Below are 19,272 nucleotides of genomic sequence, written 5' to 3'. Positions count from 1 at the left end.
GGAATTTAATAGCATTACTCAAGCCTTATGAGACTAGGTTAGGTTAAATATATTTACATAACAACATCTCATAAGTTATGGGTTAACTTACTGTCTTTAGAAGTTTTCTGATGGTTGACTTCCCACATCCGGGGGGTCCCACTACGACCACGCCCATTCTCTGTTGCATCTGCTCATACAAATCGATGCATTTTTGAACCTGAGATAATAAAACATCACATATGAAGGTTAAACAATAAAATGAATAAACTCTTAAATTGGTCCAAACCGAGACTCGCTTGAGACTAGAGACTACGCAGCGTATTAGCTAAATTAAGTCTATATTAAGCTACGTCATTTTGCCCGGTACATTTAAATTCCGGACATCTGCGTAGCTTTGCTGTTAATTCGCCTAAAAAGATTAGGTACGAGTATGCATCTGACACCAACAGTTAATTTTGAAAGTGTTGTAACAATTTATTCTGAATATATTCGACGAATGTGACAATCCATGTCAATAGGGACCTTGTGAAGGAAGTTTACATCGCGTAGTACCGCATTAGTATTGGCGCGTCGCTAATAATGGCGTAAGCGCCGACCGCCATAAGGTCCCTTTTGATATGGATTGTCGCAAATATTCCCCGTGTATTCATGTATAAGAATAAATAAATATTATAGGACATTTTTACACAAATTGACTAAGCCCCACGGTAAGCTCAAGAAAGCTTGTGTTGTGGGTACTCAGACAACGATATATATAATATATACATACTTAAATACATAGAAAACAACCATGACTCAGGAACAAATATCTGTATCATCATACAAATAAATGCCCTTACCGGGATTCGAACCCGGGACCATCGGCTTCATAGGCAGGGTCACTACCCACTAGGCCAGACCGGTCGTAAAAGAATGTCGAATGTCGAGTGTGAATGTCGGTGTCAAGAATGGAATGTTCTAAACGTAATATTTTTCTTAAAGTGTCATTTAAATGTAAAAGATGAATTATTTATCCAGCAGTGCTTAGATTTCTCGTAGTAGCGACACCTGATGTAAGAAACTGTTATGTAGTTTTTTTTATTATACCTACCTGAAGCTTATTATGCACAAGGCCAAGCGAAGCGACTGACGCGTCTAGAGCGGAACTTATCGGGTCCGTAGCGTGCTCCTCTTGGGGCACATCAGCAAATACCAGCGACAAGATATTCTCGAACCTGCAATAGGAGATTCGACCTTAGGTCAGGATTTAGCAAACCGTAGTATGCGAGCCGCATGTGGCTCTTTCGAAGTGCAATTGTAGATATGTTTGTTTGTAAAAATAAAAGATTGATTAATTAGTTATACCAACCAAATTAATATTAGTGAGTCTTGCGGCTATTCTTAAAAGTTGCTTGCCGAGCACTGCCTTAGGTTTTATTAACGAATAGGTCGATTCTTATAAGTTGGCGTGCTGTTAGCTGTTAGTTATAAACATGGTGTCTGGAACTTGACTGCCAAGTCTTACAGGAGTAGTGGATGATTTTCGGGATACACCTTGATCTTTGTGATTCGATTTTTTGACCGGGTGAGCGCGAAGCGTCTTTAGATTATTTGTATGTTATTGTTGTATGTCTGATCGGCTGTTCTCCTCTACATGTTGATTTCTCAACCGATTCTCGTGAAATTTTGTTAAATAATATAATGTTTTTTATTAACTTCTCAAAATGACGGAGTCATGGGAGTTTGCTTGGTCTCACAAAGCCACTAGTTTAATTTAGATGGGGGTTGATATATAGTGGTGGTATCACCTCCGCTTGTCGTGTCCAGTGAGCTTGGACAGGTTGTTGCGGCGCAGCACGCGGCGCAGCGCGGCGCGGCGCTGGGGTGGCGTGAGCGGCCGCGCCGCCAGCGCCGCGCCCGCGCTGCCCACCGCCGCCTTCAGCGCGCGCAGGCCCCAGTCGTAGTGCCGCTGCCCGCCCAGCAGTGTGCTAACAAATTTCATTATGGTTAATATTTGTTTACTGTGAAGGTACGACTAACACATTATTTTTCTCATTTATTTCGCGATGGTTCTAGCCGTCAGATTTCTAGTTGACGGTTTGTACTGCGTCAAACGGAGACTGAGGTCTTTCGTTGTAAACTAGAGAGTTCAGTTTACTACACATTGAGCATAATTATACTCTGAGAAACTAGATAGTTCAGTTTACTACACATTGAGCATAATTATACTCAGAGAAACTAGAGAGTTCAGTTTACTACACATTGAGCATAATTTTACTCCGAGAAACTAGTGAGTTCAGTTTACTACACATTGAGCATAATTATACTCTGAGAAACTAGAGAGTTCAGTTTACTTCACATTGAGCATAATTATACTCTGAGACACTAGAGAGTTCAGTTTACTACACATTGAGCATAATTATACTCCGAGAAACTAGAGAGTTCAGTTTACTACACATTGAGATAATTATACTGTCTGAGAATGAGAATCTGAGAAAAGTCGCTTCATGATATCAAAATATGTTTTTTTATGCCTCTATCTAATGCTTTACCAGTCGCCTCTCGCTTCTACCGTGGCTGCGAGTCGCGGGACTCACTCTATGCTGCTGGCGACGGCACGGCAATTATTTCTCAAGCGTTTTCCTTCCAGTGGGTTTATAGATGACAAACAATGATTACCTGGCCATAGAGAAAACGGCATACAAGTCCTCAGCGAGCGCCTCAGCGTCGGTGACGCACTGCGCCGCGAGGAGGTGCCTCGCCAGCTGGTCTCCTCTCGGCTCCACCATGGCCACGGGCCGCAGCACTCGCTCCAAGGCCGCCGGCAGCGCGCGGCGCCCCCCGTAGCCTCTTCCCACCGGATTCATGGTCGCTGCCACGCCACACCACTGGGATACGGTCACCTGCCAACAGAAATTATTATTAGATTTCATTATAGTGGCATATTCCAAAGTCAATTTTTTATGGTTATTGTGGGGTATTTAGAACTTTATACATTCCTCTTGCGATACGTACCTATTCCTAAATACCTGAGCATCTAAAGAGATGTAACGAAACGCAAAGACATAAAATCGTACTCGTTAAACTTTGTAATGAAAATACCAATATGAGTAATGAAGGTACTTATTGCTCGACACACTATTATATCAATGGAGCAACATTGCGTGTTTATGATAAGATATTAGTTTAGTTACTTACTCAGATACTTACTACTATTAGTTAACCCCCGACCTCAACCAAATCTCTGTTTAAACATTTAGTTTCAATTTCTCGTGTCGTGTAGATTTTAAAACCGAGTGCGACTGAATATCGCACACGAAGGGCTGTCAGTTCTGCACCATCCATGACGCAATTTTACAGCGTAACGCATAGATAGCGGCCAGCAGCGAAGCTCAATGGTGTGAAATATTAGCGAAAGTATCGGCGGTCAGTCTGTTGTACCTGTTCAGCAGCTCTTTACTGGTCGCTTATAGCAGCCTATCCATGTGATAATTAAGATATTATTTTACGTGTTTCCCGTTGAGCAACGTCGTGGCCTGTCCAGTGTCCAGTGTTGACTCTCATATCGGCCAGCAGCGAAGCTAACCAGTATGAGATATTAGCGAGTATATTTATTGTCGGTCAGCGTAAACGTGGACCCACGTCATAGTTAAGACATATCAACTTACGTGTTTCCCATTGAGCAGCGCCGTGGCCTGTCCTGTGTTCTCTCGCATAGCGGTCAGCAGCGAAGCTAGCTGGTGTGAGATATTAGCGAGAGTATCGGCGGTCAGCCGGTTGAACTCGTCGAAGCAGCCCCAAGCGCCGCATAACGCCAGGCCGCTGAGCAGCCGACCCATGCATTCTGTGTCCATTGCCTATAATGTAAAATGTGCGTAGATCAGTAATGAAACTAATCAACACTACGTTGCGCAAGTAATTGCTTCAAACTGACAATTTAATGTGGACGTATATCAATACGTTAGATTGATTACGGTCAGAAATAAATTTTATAAAGTTGGAAAAGTAAAGAAAAAATCGTGCAGCGTTATCACTTAATTTTTGTCAAGGATTGACTGGACTCTGCGTTGTGCCATCTAGTGAAACTAGATTAGTTTAACGTCTCTAACTAACTATCTATTTGAACTCTTTATTTGCTACTTACCTCATCACAATTGAAAACCAGGACTAATCGTCCAACTAGACCACCCAGTGCTTTAACAGACTCCGTTTTTCCCGTCCCGGCTGGTCCAAATGGGTTTCCCATCAAACCGAGATGCAATGACTAAAAACAAGAAATATTAAATTGTCAACAGATTCTAGTCACACCCATCCAAAAATAAAAAATCAAAATCAAAAATCAAAATATACTTTATTCATGTAGGCCTAGCAAGAAGCTCTTATGAATCGTAATTAATCTTAATCTAATTATCAGAGCAATTTATTGATGTTAATATTATTCCATAATAAAATTGGATTATTATACATATCAAATTTAACACTAAGAATTTCACAAAAGGATCGTCAAACATTAAAAAGATTGTATAAAAAAATACTAGTCTAGAATTTCTAGAAAAAAATCTAAATGTTAAAAAAAAGCATAAGTAACAAAAGAAGTAGATAGTATTACAATGGAATATCCATTTCCTCATCAATAATCAAAAATACCTAATAAATAATTAATAATCATTTCGAATAACAATTAAATCTGGCAAACAAATCTGGCAAGGTCGCCATGTAAGCGTAAAAATATACCAACTACCTATTATATACTGGGTGAGTACGGTCATTTAGGGGCGACTTGGTTACCTAAATTTTAAAACCATTAAATAATTGCCAATAAATGAAAAATAGAGTCTGTACGAAGAGAGAAAAGTCGTGAAATGTACAACGATACATTCTACGACTCTTCTCTTTCCGCACAGACTCTTACTATCCTAAAAGGAATCAATCGCTATAATGTTCTGATTTTGACAACGTAGTTAAGTTAGAATTGCTATTTTAGATCTATTTTAAAACTTTATAATTTAGGGGACCAAGTCTCCCCTAGGATCAAGTCTCTCTGATTATCTTTTCGCATAGATCTATTATGAAAATCGCGAATAAAATATCCCTGTCCCTTACTTTTCGTCTACTCCGTGGTAGGACTCGTGAACAATGTTGTTAAGTACATCTGTCTTCATCGCACTTTGTCATTCGGTATTGTGATCCCGTAATCACCCAGTAGATTATCTTCTGTGTAATAATGCTATGATCCTTGTTTAATCACATTCACGCGCTGTGGTGTCACACATACAACACGCGAACCCAAACTGATGTCAACAAAACTGATTGCATTGCAAACAAGATGGAGCATATAATAAACCTACAGTCAGCAGCTACACCGGAACATGCGACACAACTGAAAACCGCCGTGTCGCAGAAATAATTTTTTAGCTTGTAAGATTTTACTATTGTATGTATGTTAGTTTGTAAGGTATGTATCTATGGGCCGTAGTTGCCTGATAATAAATAATAAATAAATAAAATAAAGTGGCTAAGGAGCCGCGACGTGCAAAGTGGATAAAGTGATCTGCACGCGGTCTTATTGTCTTGACAGCAAAATTGTCGCCCGCTTAGCTACTTTTGTTACTGACTATACGATATTAACTCACCTGAGTCAGTATCAAAAAGCATTCATCAGCTAATTCGGTTCGAACAAACTGGCCTGTATTGATCCCGAGATACTCATACGAGTAGGAAATCTGAGCTAATCCCATTTTAGCAATAACGTCTTTGGAACTCTGTATGTAGAACCTAAAAAATAATAGTTTATAGTTTCCTATCGCTTACGGTACCTAAACAAAATATAAAATCGGTATAAATAGAATGGGTATCGAGTAACGACGGTACCTGAGTTGCTTCTGCCACAGCCAATCACTAGTAGCAACAACATTGTTGCTAATCAGTGTACGAACCACATTAATGTAATAAGCACACTGTAAGAGGAGTGCCTGCCGTTTCTGCTTCTCGCTTTCCTCCTCGGTTTCAGTGGCAGCGTAGTATGCACTCTCTTTCTCAATGTTACCCATCAATTTGTGAAGATCTTTCGAAACAATAGCTTTCTCTGCTTGTTCCGTAAAATGTATGTTCTGAGCTAGGCAAAGTATTTGTGTCGGTAGCGAAAATGGATCCTGCTCCTGTAGAGAACTGGAAACGACACATTTTATAGTCATATTCTTTAGAGATGAACGCATTTCCGTTTCCAGGTTCTTGAGCCAAACCTGCAAGCAATTACAAAAACTGATTGCTAACTTCATTAAATCATTATTTTTTTAATCAATGGGATGCTATTGGAATTATAAATTTTCAAACTGACCAATTTTTCTTGAATATACTACGCTCATAATTTTGCGTGGGGAAAGTACTCAAATAACTTAGTATACTACAAACCCCAGTTTACTCAAAGGCAACCACAATAAAAACCTTATAAAGTATAATATACCTCGACAGGACAATCTATGTCGACCGGGTGGTCCAGCTGGAACGTTTCGCCGTAAAGACTACACAGTGCCGTAATCGATATGTTTCCCGGCCCCAGCCGCACTCCACTGGTCCCCGGAAACAATTTCTTCAGATGCGTCTGCATGACCGCCTCTCGACCCTCGGCCCCGGCTCGCGCTTGGCCGAGCAACTCCAACAAATCGTCATCGCTCAGAAAATATAACCTCGGGAAGATAGAGCGCTTTTCCTAAAATAATTAACCGGTACCGTAGGACGATAGTATAAACATAAAAATTTAAACAGTCTATAAAATCGCTGTGCATGTACATATATCCGAATTTGATGAGCAACCAAATAAAACCAGCATAGTAATTAAAAATACTGAAATAGCTATAACGCGTAAGGCGCTACGTCATGCATGATCATGGTCAATGAAACCGCGGTAAGCAACTTGCGGGTGTTTATTGTTAAAATATATAACGCGCGAAAGAGACAACATTTGATAAATATAAGTATATAACTTATGAACATTAATGGAGGGTTCCGTATTATTTCCAAAAGTATTCACTTTTGGATACATGTAGGTACCTATATATGGAGTGCCAACCTGTAATATGTTTTTTTTAATTTTCAATCAAAATACTCATCATCACGCTCTGCGATTGCGCCATTTAGGGGTTAAATTGGTTGTTCAATACTTACGCTATAGAAATTTAAATTTAGCAAGAACCCCAAATAGCATAACAATCCCGTGTGGTGACTGTACCTAATAGTTTCCGAGTGAAATGGCTGTGACATACGGACGGACAAACGGACATGACAAAACTATAAGGGTTCCGTTTTTGCTATTTTGGCTACGAAACCCTAAAAAGCTTTTTTTCGGCTAATTTCTAAAGTTTATCGAGTATTCGTACATTTACTCATTACGTACTAAGAAGTAGTGTAGGGCAGACTCGTCTAGACGTACAACATACTGGTAATACTAACGTCCATATACTGTTTGAGTGCAGATTGGCAAGCATGTAATTGCTCTGAAATGGAATCCAGCATTGATTGCAGACGGGCCGATTGCAACAGCACCGAAAGCCTAGGGTCCGCCTCGAAGATGCGTGTTGCCTGTCGAAATCCTTGGTCGACCTTCCGGAACTTTATGCCGAGCTCGCCTTCATCGTTGGACAGGATCGGCTCTAGGTATAACCATCTGTAAAGACCGTCCATGAATGGCTGAGTAATGTATACCTACGCTTAGCAGATCATTAATGTTAGTACTTACGTCACTACCTACTTGATTATATTAATAATAACAGAACATTTAGCAAAAAACTCATAACTGTACCATCGCCCACACTATTAACTGTACATCGGTGGACCTTATGCCTTTTGTAATAAGGTCCACCGTTGTACAGTTAGGACTGTTGCTGTTTGTACTAATTGCAAAATTATAGAGATCGGCAGTAAATTATTACACAGTACTCACAGTAGGTAGGCAAATGAAAATAGCAAATTATAATAGACATAATACTTAAGTATGTAGACAAATTTGGACCAAAGTTCCTAAACTTTTTATGAATCATCAGCCTCTAAAAAATACAATTTGTTCCCGTTAGCTATGTGCACGACCGTAGTAGCGCCCAACTGCCATGGGCCAAACAAATTAGTCTATTTGACAATTTCTTTGACATCTTAACTGATATTTTTGCTACACTGAACGTGAACATGGATGCCTTGTCTCAACTCCTTATCACACGGGATCGGGTGTCAGTCAGGGTTCCATATTCGGCCCTCTTTTGATTGGGTTGATGGTCAACGATTTGGAGACAATAGTAAAAAACCGGCCAATTGCGAGTCGGACTCGCGTTCCAAGGGTTCCGTACATTACCCAATTTAAAAAAAATGTAGTTTTATATGTGAAACGCGAGTGAATTGCCTTTAAAAAACCCGTAGGGGTCGGATCAAAAACTAAGTAATTAGTCCGACTCACGCTTGACTGCATATTTCTAATAGGTTTTCCTGTCATCTATAGGTAAAGAACTATTTTGCATATTAAAAAAAAAAATTAGGCCCATTGCAGTAGTTTCGGAGATAAGGGGGTGGTATTATTTTGGCTATTTTCTTAAATAACTTCAAAAGTATTTATTTTAAAATTGCAAAAAAAATATATTTGAGATTCTCAAAATGAACTCTTTCATTTGATATGTAATACGATATATGTAGTTTAAAAACATTATTTTTTTAATTTTCTCATTTACCCCCCAAAAGTGGCCTCCATGTTTAAAATTAATTTGTTTACGTAAGATGCCCGTCTTTGGGTCACAAATTTACATATGTGTACCAAATTTCAACTTAATTGGTCCAGTACTTTTGGAGAAAATGGGCTGTGACAGACGTACAGACAGACAGACGCACGAGTATTTAATAAGGGTTCCGGTTTTGCCTTTTGAGGTACGGAACCCTAAAAAGTGTTTGCTATAGGTATTCTGACGACCTGCCGGTCCAGCATAACTTGCGTTCTCGCGCGCGAGTCGATACTTGAAGTCACGCTTGATGTAGGTATGGAGTCGCGCGCGAGAACGCAACTCATGCTAGCTAGACCATCTGAAGTAGATTTATGGTGTGAGGCCGCGGACGCAACTGCAGTTGACGCCGCCGGCGGCGCACGGTGTCACGCAGAAATTCGCTGCTCCTTCGAACATTGACGCTACTCAATGCGTTCCTGACGTCAGCACCTGATTGTGATTTGTTTGCAAGGCGATCGACGTCTGTGTATCGTGAGATTCGTGAGTCTGCAGTATTGAGAGACGATGTATGATGCTTATTGCACAGCTCGTATATGATACATATTATAGTTCCATGGCCACGCATTTCAAAAATGACACTAGATAATGCAGACATATATGTGTATAAAATGACCACCCAGTAGTCTATGATGATATTACAAACGGATGTTAGTAGGCATGTCGGTTATGGTTCCTTATCAAAATGAGCGAAGCTTTATCGTTTATAATTTATAATCTTAAAACAAAAAATATTCCAGCATTTTATAGTAATTACCTATTTGTAGAAGACGAACTCTCTTTTTAGTGTGGGGTATTGTTGGACAGGTCTTTTAAAACGAATAGGGGTCTCCGAAAACCATTTGCATCCTTTTGATTGAGAACGTCACAAATTATGACAATGATAATTACTGACTAAAATAATCTACTTGGTTTAACATTATTAGGTACCTACCTACTGGTTAGGGAGGCGAATAGGGGAATTTTCGGCAATACTCGAGCGTGGCAGTTTAAGATATGAGAGATACCTTAGACCTAATAGAACAACCTTGTAAAGTATTTAGCTCTATATGTAGTGACGCGCGCCTAGGATAGACGATCAGATTAGTAAAAAAAAATGGATAGTCTGAAATACTCGAGCGCCTCAGATTAAGATATTGGGGGTTGATTTTAGTGTTTAAAGACTAAATTTAACTAATCTGACGATAAGTCCTTGACGCCGCCGAGTTATAGGGTCGCGAACTTGTAAAAAAAAAACGTTAATCCGGCATTCTCGAGCACGATTTTTTATTTTTTTATTTTGAAGAATATAATCTAAAACTTACTAAAAATACAAAATCTGCCGGTTTCCGCATGACCGGAAGTGTGGAGGAGCCATTTCGTCTTCCTAAGAACGCGTTGCGGCATATAAGTCGCGAACGATACATTTTACAAAAAAAAAGTTTAAATAAACAAAAAAAGGTAATTTTATTGTCATTCTCAAATTCCCCGTTTTATCAAGGAGAAAGAAAGGAAAAAAAAGAAACCAAAAAACCTTTTTCGGTCAGATTAAGCGAACCCACCAACATTTTTGTCAGATTAAAAAAATATGCTTTCAGGATACCGAGATAAACCTCCCCTATGAAAATCTGACGCGCTCGAGTATTTCAAAAAAACTTTTTTTTTTGCATTTTCAAAAATTCATCGTAACTTATCGTCACGCCGAAATCGTCAGTTTTTTTAAAGGAAGCTTCCTTGGGGCCTACTTAACACCCCTTCCGAAAATCTGACGCGCTCGAGTAATTTTAATTTTTTTGCATTTTTGACTACTTTATATGCCTACCCCCACCACGCAAACCGGCAGATTAGTATACCGTTGTTATCAGAGGCACTCGGGGCATACGTAGTATGAATATCTGACGCGCTCGAGAATGCCCAAGTAACTGTTTTTTTTAACATTTTTGAAAAACCGTACACGCCAAACCCACCGCTAAAATGGTTTTTGCCATACGAGCTTTTCTTTTCGAAATTATTTTATCTTTCGATTTTGATAGGTCTCGACGGCGCCGTTGAATTACGCCATTTAGCTACCTCGCCTCCCTAACTATACGTCTCAAACCTTTTTTGTAGTAGAAGAACTGAGTTGCGCGACTTGCATGTTACGTGAAATGTTTTTGATGGGATACAATTGACCTGACAAGAGAGTAACTGGATAAATTGAGGAATCCGAGAGACTTGCCCAGGTCTGACCATCTTACAAAAAAATTGCTAATATCAAAAATTTACTTTATCAACACTAATAATACCTAACGATACTACTCAGGCATGATGGCAATTTTTTTAAATAAAATTGTTCAAGTCTCTCACGTGCGGCTGCGGGCAAGTCTAGACTACTGAAAATAAGAGACCCTATATTTTTTCTTAAGAGCTTTTTATAACATGGCAATTTGGCAATCGTTAAGGCAATGGCATCGCTAGAACAGGACAGTGGAATTAAAGTTGAACAGATACAACAGTTTTTAGAAAATATTTTATTAACATCACTTTACAATATACATTTATATAGTTAAGTATAAGTGCCCCGTATGTTACAAACATAACAGAAACAGGATCAGGCTGCCAGCCTTAAGAGATGGTTATAGTTAATAGATGCTACAGTAGGTACATACACTGCAAAGCCTTCTCCGACTGGAGCATCACATAACAAATGCATTATTTAATATTTATAAATACAGAATGTCAATATTATGTTGATTTAACATTTTACCAGACTAGGTATTTATTAGGTACAACGAACAACTATGTATTAACAAGACTCACACATTCTGATAGTTAATTGCTAATCGTGCAACGGCAGAAAATGCATAATATGTAAATAATTATAAGTTACTTAAAACTAAGTAAGGCACAGAAACTCTTATTTCAGACAAAAGTTATAATGTAGGTGTACACACTAAATTACATTTGAACAGAAATACCTATGTCTAAGAAAACTTAATATTTTCTTTGGAATAGTAATTACAAGAAGCCTCCATTTTCCTAATCAATTTATAGTTATCGAAAAATGTAAAGCATTCCTCAAAAAACAACGTTTAAACAGTGACATGTGAAATAGAGTTTATATTTAAATATGTAGAATTAAACTGTTGAGGTAACTTCAAGACGCTACTTTACATAAATATACTTAACACCCCCTTCACTGTTTCTAAAATAAATGCGTACGTATACTATTTGTTGAGTACTACTACAATCACACTTCGTAATATTTAACTGTAACATAGCTCTGAGTCACCGAATACGTAATTACTCGTATGTTAATCATAAACTAGGCACAAACTTTGAACAAAATATGGACAAGACTGTAGTCTAACTACACTCCTAAACGATGACTAACACTGTCAAACACAGCTTTATGGCACTCTTAGAAAATATAATTGAGAAAACCTAATTTTCTTCCAATTTTCAAAATCAAGATAATTATGTGGTACACGACCTGTATGCGTCAGACTTTCTTGTAATTTCTGCGAGGTAATAGTTCATGTTTATATTTAGATCAGCTATTTCTTTTTCTAACGTATTCAGCTCTTGGTTATTAGCATTGTACAATTCTTCCATGTTGGCAAGAAGTTGGAGTTGGTTTTGAGTTTGACTTGCTAGTTTATTTGCGCGATCTAATAACTCTTGCGCTCTCTCTCGCGATTTAGACGTTTGATTAGCGCTTGCTGTGAGAGATTCACTGGTGTCTTTAAATTCGTGTCTGAGATTACGAGCTTTCAGTTCTGCCCCCTCAGCTCCGTTAACGACGTCATTAGCTTCCTGTTTTACTTGATCGGCATCGCTTTCAATTTTAAGAACATTTTTCTGTAAGTCAGAAAGCCTAGTATGTAGCTCTTCTACTTCTTTCTTGGTTTCATTTGCTTTTTTCTGAGCTAATTCAGTTTCAGTAGCAATAGGGATTAAATCTGCCTTTGCAGCTTGTATATCGCTGTTAGCTTTGTCGATTGCGTCTTCCGCTGCATCTTGAGCGGCTTGTGCTTCATCTAAAGCACTTAACACCTTGTTTGCCATTTCTAGTGTTAAATTTGCGGATTTATGCACTGCTGTCGCATTTTGATTAAGGGCTTTAGCTCTCTCTAAATCTGGTTTCGTTTCAGTAATTATATTTTCAATATTTGTGAGCTGTGACACCGTAGAATTAATCCGCTGTGAAAGGTCCGTTATTTCTTGTGGTTCTACACTAATGGAAAGCTTCATTATATCGTCGGCTAAGGTTCTCACATCAGCTGGTGTATTGGAAGTATTGGATAAAAATTCTCTCAGTTCCGCTGTCAAATCTTGGCTTTCATTAGTAACACGTTCTGCAGAAGATTTGAATTCATCAGCCTTAGCAAATAAATCTTTGGCGCGAACTCGGACTGTAACAGAATCTTGCTTTACTTGCGTTATTGACCTGAACAAGTCTTCAGCCGTAAGTTCATGTTCTTTGATCCGATGAGCAGTTTTGTTCGCGAAGTCTAAAGCCTGTTCTGCTTTGGTGACGGCACCTTGATCGCACGATATGCCACCACATTTGCCACAACCTGCTCCTCCGCAAATATCGCAACTGTCAGTCTCTTGCCCACACATTTTTTCGTTTAGTTTCGGAAACTGCGAATCTAATAACCTCAGTTGTTCTTTCAAGTCAGACAGTTTTTTGTCATTTTCTGCTTGTGTGGTATTAAAGCTAGCATATTTCATTTCTAGCAGCCGATCTGTGTTTTTTATTTGTCTGTCAGTGCTGGCAATCAATATTTGTACGTTTTCAGCCTCATCTGCGGCTTTGTTTGCTCTTTCTTTGGCTTCGCGAGTTAAATTAAGGGCACCTTCTAGATTAGCTTCTTGTAACTTTGTAGCATTGTTGTTCAAATCTAATGTTTTTGCTTTTAACTTATCAATACTCAATCTTAGTTCGTCAAGTGTGACATTACCCAGATTGATTTTGGATGTAATATCGTTGAGATTGTTCCTAGTGTCTTGAACTTTCTTTTCTGCATCGGCCAGTTGGTTTTGTAAGTACGTTACATTAGATAAAAGCTCTTTGACTGTTGCCTGTCCAAGCTTAGAGCTGTCGAGAAGACCCTCTACTTCAGATAGTTTTTTCGTCATTTCCTCAAAATCTCTTGTGTATGCACCAGTAGCCCCTACAACTTTTATTTTACTAGCATTTCCGATAGCGTATTCAGTTTGTATTTGTAAGTTGCTTATAATTTCATCCCAGTTATCGAAACATTCTCCGCATGGATAACAGTTAGGTGCTTGTCCAAGATAGCCTCTAGCACACAGGTCGCATTTGTATCCACCTATACCAGGCCGACAGACACATGATCCATTATCTCGCATGCACTGTTGTGACACAGCTCCGCTTAAATCACATTCACATTCGTGACATTCAATATTTGGATTACCCCAATGATTTTCTTGACATTCGTTACATTGCCTACCCCCATGACCTGGTTTGCACTGACATTTTCCTATGTACGGATTACACTGAGGCGAAACTGAGCCGACAGGATCGCATTCGCAAGGGTCACATCCAGTTCCTACTGCGATTCTCCAATGATTTTCTGTACATTGATCGCAATTTAGGCCCATAACATTTTTATGACAATGACACTGTCCAGTCAAACCGTCACAGTTGCCTTTGGTGAAGTTCGTACCGAGTACCGAACAGTTACACTTGTAGCATGCTTGTTCTAAGGCATTACCGTAGTAACCATCTTGGCACATTTCGCAATGGTCTCCAGCTGTGTTATGTAAGCATTTTAAACATTTTCCAGTAACAGGGTCACAATTACCTGGTTTTGTTAAGTCCACATTATTGTTACATTCGCAAATTTCACACGTGCCTTTGACAGGGTCTCCATAGTAATTGTCATTGCATGCGTCGCATAGTGGTCCAGAATAGCCCTCTTTGCAGTCACAGATGACGTCTTTGGTCTCCGGGTCTAGTCCACAGCTATCGGCATGACTACTCTTAAAAGGATCACCTTTAATTCCAGGACATGGACAAGGGCGACAAGCTATATCAATACCAAGACGCGGATCTCCATAATAACCCTCTATGCATCTTTCACATCGGTGGCCTTCGGTATAGTCCTTACATTCATAACACGCACCAGTTTTGTCGTCACACTCAACTGCGTGTCCATTACAGTCACATTGTTGGCAATTAGGGAAATTGAAATAACCAGGTTGGCACAAATCACATGCACGGCCATATGTGTTAGCCCTACATTTGCATTGTCCACTTAAAGCGTCGCAAAAGTTATCAAGAGAACCAATACTGTTACAATCGCAACGATTGCAGCCAAATTTACTAAAACCATACGTGCCTGGAGCACACCGGTCACATCGAGCACCTACAATATTTTCAACACATTGGCAATCGCCTGTATATGGATCACATTGATGACTTTTGGATCCTGTTGGGTCACATTGGCATGGTTCAGATCCATTTCTTATTATGTAACCTATACTAATATGATGCTTTTTACAGATTTCTAAAATGTTTTCGCGGTATAAACTATAATAGTATGGGTCACCGCAATTATTACGATCAAACTCTTCACGTTGAATGCTGCCATTTTTGAGAAAAGGTATATCGTCAAATGATGGAACTAGAGCTATGGAATCTATTAGTACAGTTGCCCTAGAATTCGATGTATAGCCATTCTGACGGCCTAAATATATACGAATTTCTGTGGTTTTACCTTTTTCTAAGCAAACTGCGGGTTTTATTAAAACACTACGCTCTTTTCCCGGTAAAATTGTATGAATAGTATCGTCTTCGGGACGAACATTAGCACAAGGAGAATCTGGGTCTATTGGCTGCAGCCTTTTGACGAAAATGGTAGCTTCTTCCCAATTGACGTTATCAGACGGAGGTTCATATCTTACCAGAATGTTGTAGTTCATGCTAGTTTTCAAGTTATTAACAACAAACACTAATGTACTTCCTTCCGGAATTTTCATGAAACCAGGTCCAGTCCACGGTTTCTTCCTCCCGTCTGGATAATTCTCCCTAATAACGACATGGCACAGTTGACTTTGTATAGCGTTATCGTCTATTTGTGAATCGCACTGACTCGACTCGGCTTCAATCACTATTGAGTCAAGAGCTCCAACGAAAAAGTTTTGCAAAGGTTGGTCGCACCGACGGCCAATCACGTTTGGGCGGCATTTGCACTGTCCTGTTATCACATCACATTCTTTGTCCAGAGCACCACCGGGATCACAATCACAAGGCGTACATCCGTCGTTGGAGTCCGATAAGCCGTAAAACTCTGGAAGACACTGATCGCAATTCCTTCCGGTTACATGACGTTTGCAGAAGCACATGCCAGTGTTGGGGTCGCATCCTCGTTCGTTGATCGTTCCTAATCTATCACATGTGCACTCTTCGCAGCCATCTGGGTTAGCAAGATCGAAATTCCAGAAACCATCTTTGCACCTGTCGCATCTCGCGCCATCCATGTTTGTTTTGCATAGACAACGACCGGCGGTCTTGTTGTTGGCGACATCTGTTTCGTCATCGCACAAAATCTCCTCATCTGTGACGCCATGGGGATCACAGTCGCAGGGCTTGCATACTTCAGGGTCCTGTTTATCTAAATCGGGATCTTGGTAAAACTTCGGCAAGCAACGTTCACAATTTATACCCATAGTGTTATGCTGGCAGTTGTCACAAACGCCGCCACTTATTTTCCCAGTTTTATTAAAAACTGCGGCATCAAAATGACATTTTGTAGCGTGATTATTACAAGTGCATCTTTTACATGGGTTAGATTGTTTTCCTACAGCCGGTTGCCACGGTAAGTCATTGAAAAAATCATCACAATATTCACAATTGAGTCCATTCGTGTTATGTGTACACTCGCAGCGACCATGCACCATGTTGCCCCTTGCGTTCACGCCCGGTAAAGGCAAACATCTAGACGCATGACCATAACAAGAACAAGAACCACGCACGGTCATTTCGTAAATCGAATAGTAATACTTTTCCTGAATTTCAAGCCTATTATCCAATAAGTCATCTCCGAGGGTGTGTAGTTTGGTAAAGTTGATGCGAAGATTAGTCATGCGTAACAAGTTTTGGACCTCCTCAGAATATGGGTTGGTGATGTTAATATTCGGCGGTATCACTCTAAAGATAAGGGCGCCTTCCGTTGACGGTTCGACAGTAGAATAACGAGATTCACACACAACTTCCGTCAAAGAGCGCTGCGTCCTCTCTGGAATTCCGGGGAAAGCATCGCCACAGTTGTATGCAAAATAACGATACACGCTCCATGTTTTTCCAAAGTCGGATGACCTCTCCACTAACATAGCCTTAGGGAGAAACGTTTTAAACGTTATGATTACATGCGTTAGATGAAATTCCGCTTCCATGTTCAGCTGGATCGTAACATTTTCTTTACCATTTTCGGATTGCCACCATGATTTATTACGAGTTCCAGGATAATATCTATAGATAATGTTCTCTATCCTATGGTTAAGATCCGGCCGGCCGACAGTATTGTTGCTGGAGTCGCACCAGAAGCACTTTTTTGGGTCCTCCAAATGTGAAACAATGCAGTATCGTTCGGGATTGTAAGTGCCGCACGTGGATGAGGCATAAAGGCTGCCTTCGCGGCCGATGAGGAGGTTGCCGGTTGCAGGGTAGCAAGAACTGAGTTCGCATGCGCGATCCAGGAGGCGCGGGTCGTTGCGCTGACGGTCGCGTTCGCGGTTATAGACGGCGCCGCCGGTGGCGACGAGCGCACACGCGACGATCAAGCGCAGAGCCATGGCGGGCGAGTAGGTGCGGGCCTCCGCGCCGCTCACTGCACTGCCGGCCGCCGCGCCACTCTCGCGCCGCGCGCCGCCCCTCACCCCGCCCACCCCACCGCTACACCCTACTTACACAGGGACCTACTCCGAGAGAGCTTTTATCAAAAAGGCTCACGAAATAATGCTTTTAAATATGAGTGAGAGACGTACTCACGATGTTTTCTTTCACCAAAAAGCAATTGGTAAATATCAAATGATATTTCGTACTTAAAACTCATTGATACGACCCGGAGTTTGAACCCGCGACCTACGGATTGAAAGTCGCCCGCTCTGACCGCTATAGGCCACCAGCGCTAAAATATAATATAATAAATATGATTTTTGTTTTTCACTAGAACAACTTCATAGCATTGTGGATCGTACACTGAAGTATCCATTTAACTGATATATTAAAGTAAAAAATAAAACAAATTCTAAAAGAAAACAGTGCCTACCTATTTATGTTAAGAAATGTTAAAAACAAAGAAAAAACTTATTTTTACTAATTTTAATTTTTGAAATGAAATGAAATGAATGAAATGACACTCTATATTTTTACTGTTCTTAATTTTAACGTCCGGTACATCGTGAAACATAAGTACATAGGTACATACTTACTTGGGCATTACTATTTAAAGTAGCATTTTAGATTTCGGATTTCTTATATTATTTCCACTCAGAATCACGAGCTCTTTCGATCCTAATTACAAGAAAGTGTCGCCAAAATTTAAGAAAAAAATTTTTTGTCCGTTTTGTAACGGTCAGAGAAGGTTGTATTGAAATCGTAACCAAACAGACCAAAAACTTTGGGAACACTTTTTGTCAGTAAAAATGGAAAAAGACTCGTGATTCTGTCTGAGTAGAAATAATATAAAAATTCTCAATTTAACACAAACAATTTGGTACAACTTTAAATAGAAATGCCGATTTGTCAGCTAAATCGATCTCTCGCCCTTTTTTGAAGTCAGTGAATAGAGTAGCGGACGGAATGCGGCCCTGAGCGAGGCGACGACCGCTCCCGCCCGCGCCCGCTCGTGCCGTTCTCCGAAACGGGCACTAAGCAACAAAAATAACACGGCATTTCGGGATGCGCTTTTTTGTTTTGGTCATTATTATGGCAACAAGCTCTCTCCTTGTCTCCACGCGCTACTTAACATGCGTTTTCATGACGTTTATCCTTTATCCAATGTTAGTTGCTTTAAGCGTTATTGCACTTCGACCATGAATAATTTAGTTTATTTTATAGGTCAGCCCGTATTTTATCACTTCATCACACTTGGTCTGTTCGAGCGCGCATAGGAAATTTGTCAATACCCATAATATGTACAAAATGTATCTAGTAAGTAAAGACGAAAGTGGACGATCGCCCCAAACGGCCTTTCCATATAAACGTAGTCCCTATTTTGGATATTAACATTAGTGAAAATATGTTGACACAATTTGATGCAAATCAACCACATCTATATATTCAAAGACATCGAAGGGGTCGTTAGATTCTATTTCGAATTTTTAATTATCATAAGAGTTAATAAAAATATGATAGGTACTGGTTTTTCTTATAATAATAAAAAAAATCGAACGAGGGGCATCGCTATGGTCAATATACATAGGTAGGTACATAGAATGGTGTACTTAAACACACTTTCTGTAATGTTAATATCCAGTCCAGAGAGAAAAATGGGGACTACGTTTATATGGAAAACCGGCGGTTTCCCTTTTCCTCTTATTTATGTAAAAAAAGGTTAAGTGC

General features: G+C 39.8%; 2 protein-coding genes across 2 annotated transcripts in view; both read right to left on the bottom strand.

The window, feature by feature from the left end:
• LOC134806906 (cytoplasmic dynein 2 heavy chain 1) overlaps nucleotides 1–19,272 on the bottom strand; it is a 113,419-nt gene that overhangs the window by 65,142 nt on the left and 29,005 nt on the right. The window contains exons 26-35 of the mRNA XM_063780329.1: nucleotides 7,411–7,624; nucleotides 6,425–6,670; nucleotides 5,833–6,203; nucleotides 5,595–5,736; nucleotides 4,106–4,225; nucleotides 3,630–3,818; nucleotides 2,641–2,864; nucleotides 1,770–1,949; nucleotides 1,073–1,196; nucleotides 92–199 (exon numbers count right to left, since the gene is read on the bottom strand). Of these exons, the coding sequence (XP_063636399.1) occupies nucleotides 92–199; nucleotides 1,073–1,196; nucleotides 1,770–1,949; nucleotides 2,641–2,864; nucleotides 3,630–3,818; nucleotides 4,106–4,225; nucleotides 5,595–5,736; nucleotides 5,833–6,203; nucleotides 6,425–6,670; nucleotides 7,411–7,624 (1,918 nt within the window). The remainder of the gene's footprint in view (nucleotides 1–91; nucleotides 200–1,072; nucleotides 1,197–1,769; nucleotides 1,950–2,640; nucleotides 2,865–3,629; nucleotides 3,819–4,105; nucleotides 4,226–5,594; nucleotides 5,737–5,832; nucleotides 6,204–6,424; nucleotides 6,671–7,410; nucleotides 7,625–19,272) is intronic.
• LOC134806565 (laminin subunit beta-1) lies at nucleotides 11,192–17,603 on the bottom strand. The gene has a single exon (XM_063779872.1). The coding sequence runs from the start codon at nucleotides 17,499–17,501 to the stop codon at nucleotides 12,153–12,155; it is 5,349 nt and encodes a 1,782-aa protein (XP_063635942.1). The 5' UTR covers nucleotides 17,502–17,603; the 3' UTR covers nucleotides 11,192–12,152.

Source organism: Cydia splendana, chromosome 3, assembly GCF_910591565.1.
Source record: "Cydia splendana chromosome 3, ilCydSple1.2, whole genome shotgun sequence".
Lineage (NCBI taxonomy): Eukaryota > Metazoa > Arthropoda > Insecta > Lepidoptera > Tortricidae > Cydia > Cydia splendana.
Note: the sequence above shows the minus strand (reverse complement) of the source record. Positions and strands in the feature narration are given on the sequence as shown.

Coding starts and splice junctions, on each gene's coding strand:
- LOC134806565 (XM_063779872.1), bottom strand. CDS start 17,501: ATGGCTCTGCGCTTGATCGTCGCGTGTGCGCTCGTCGCCACCGGCGGC.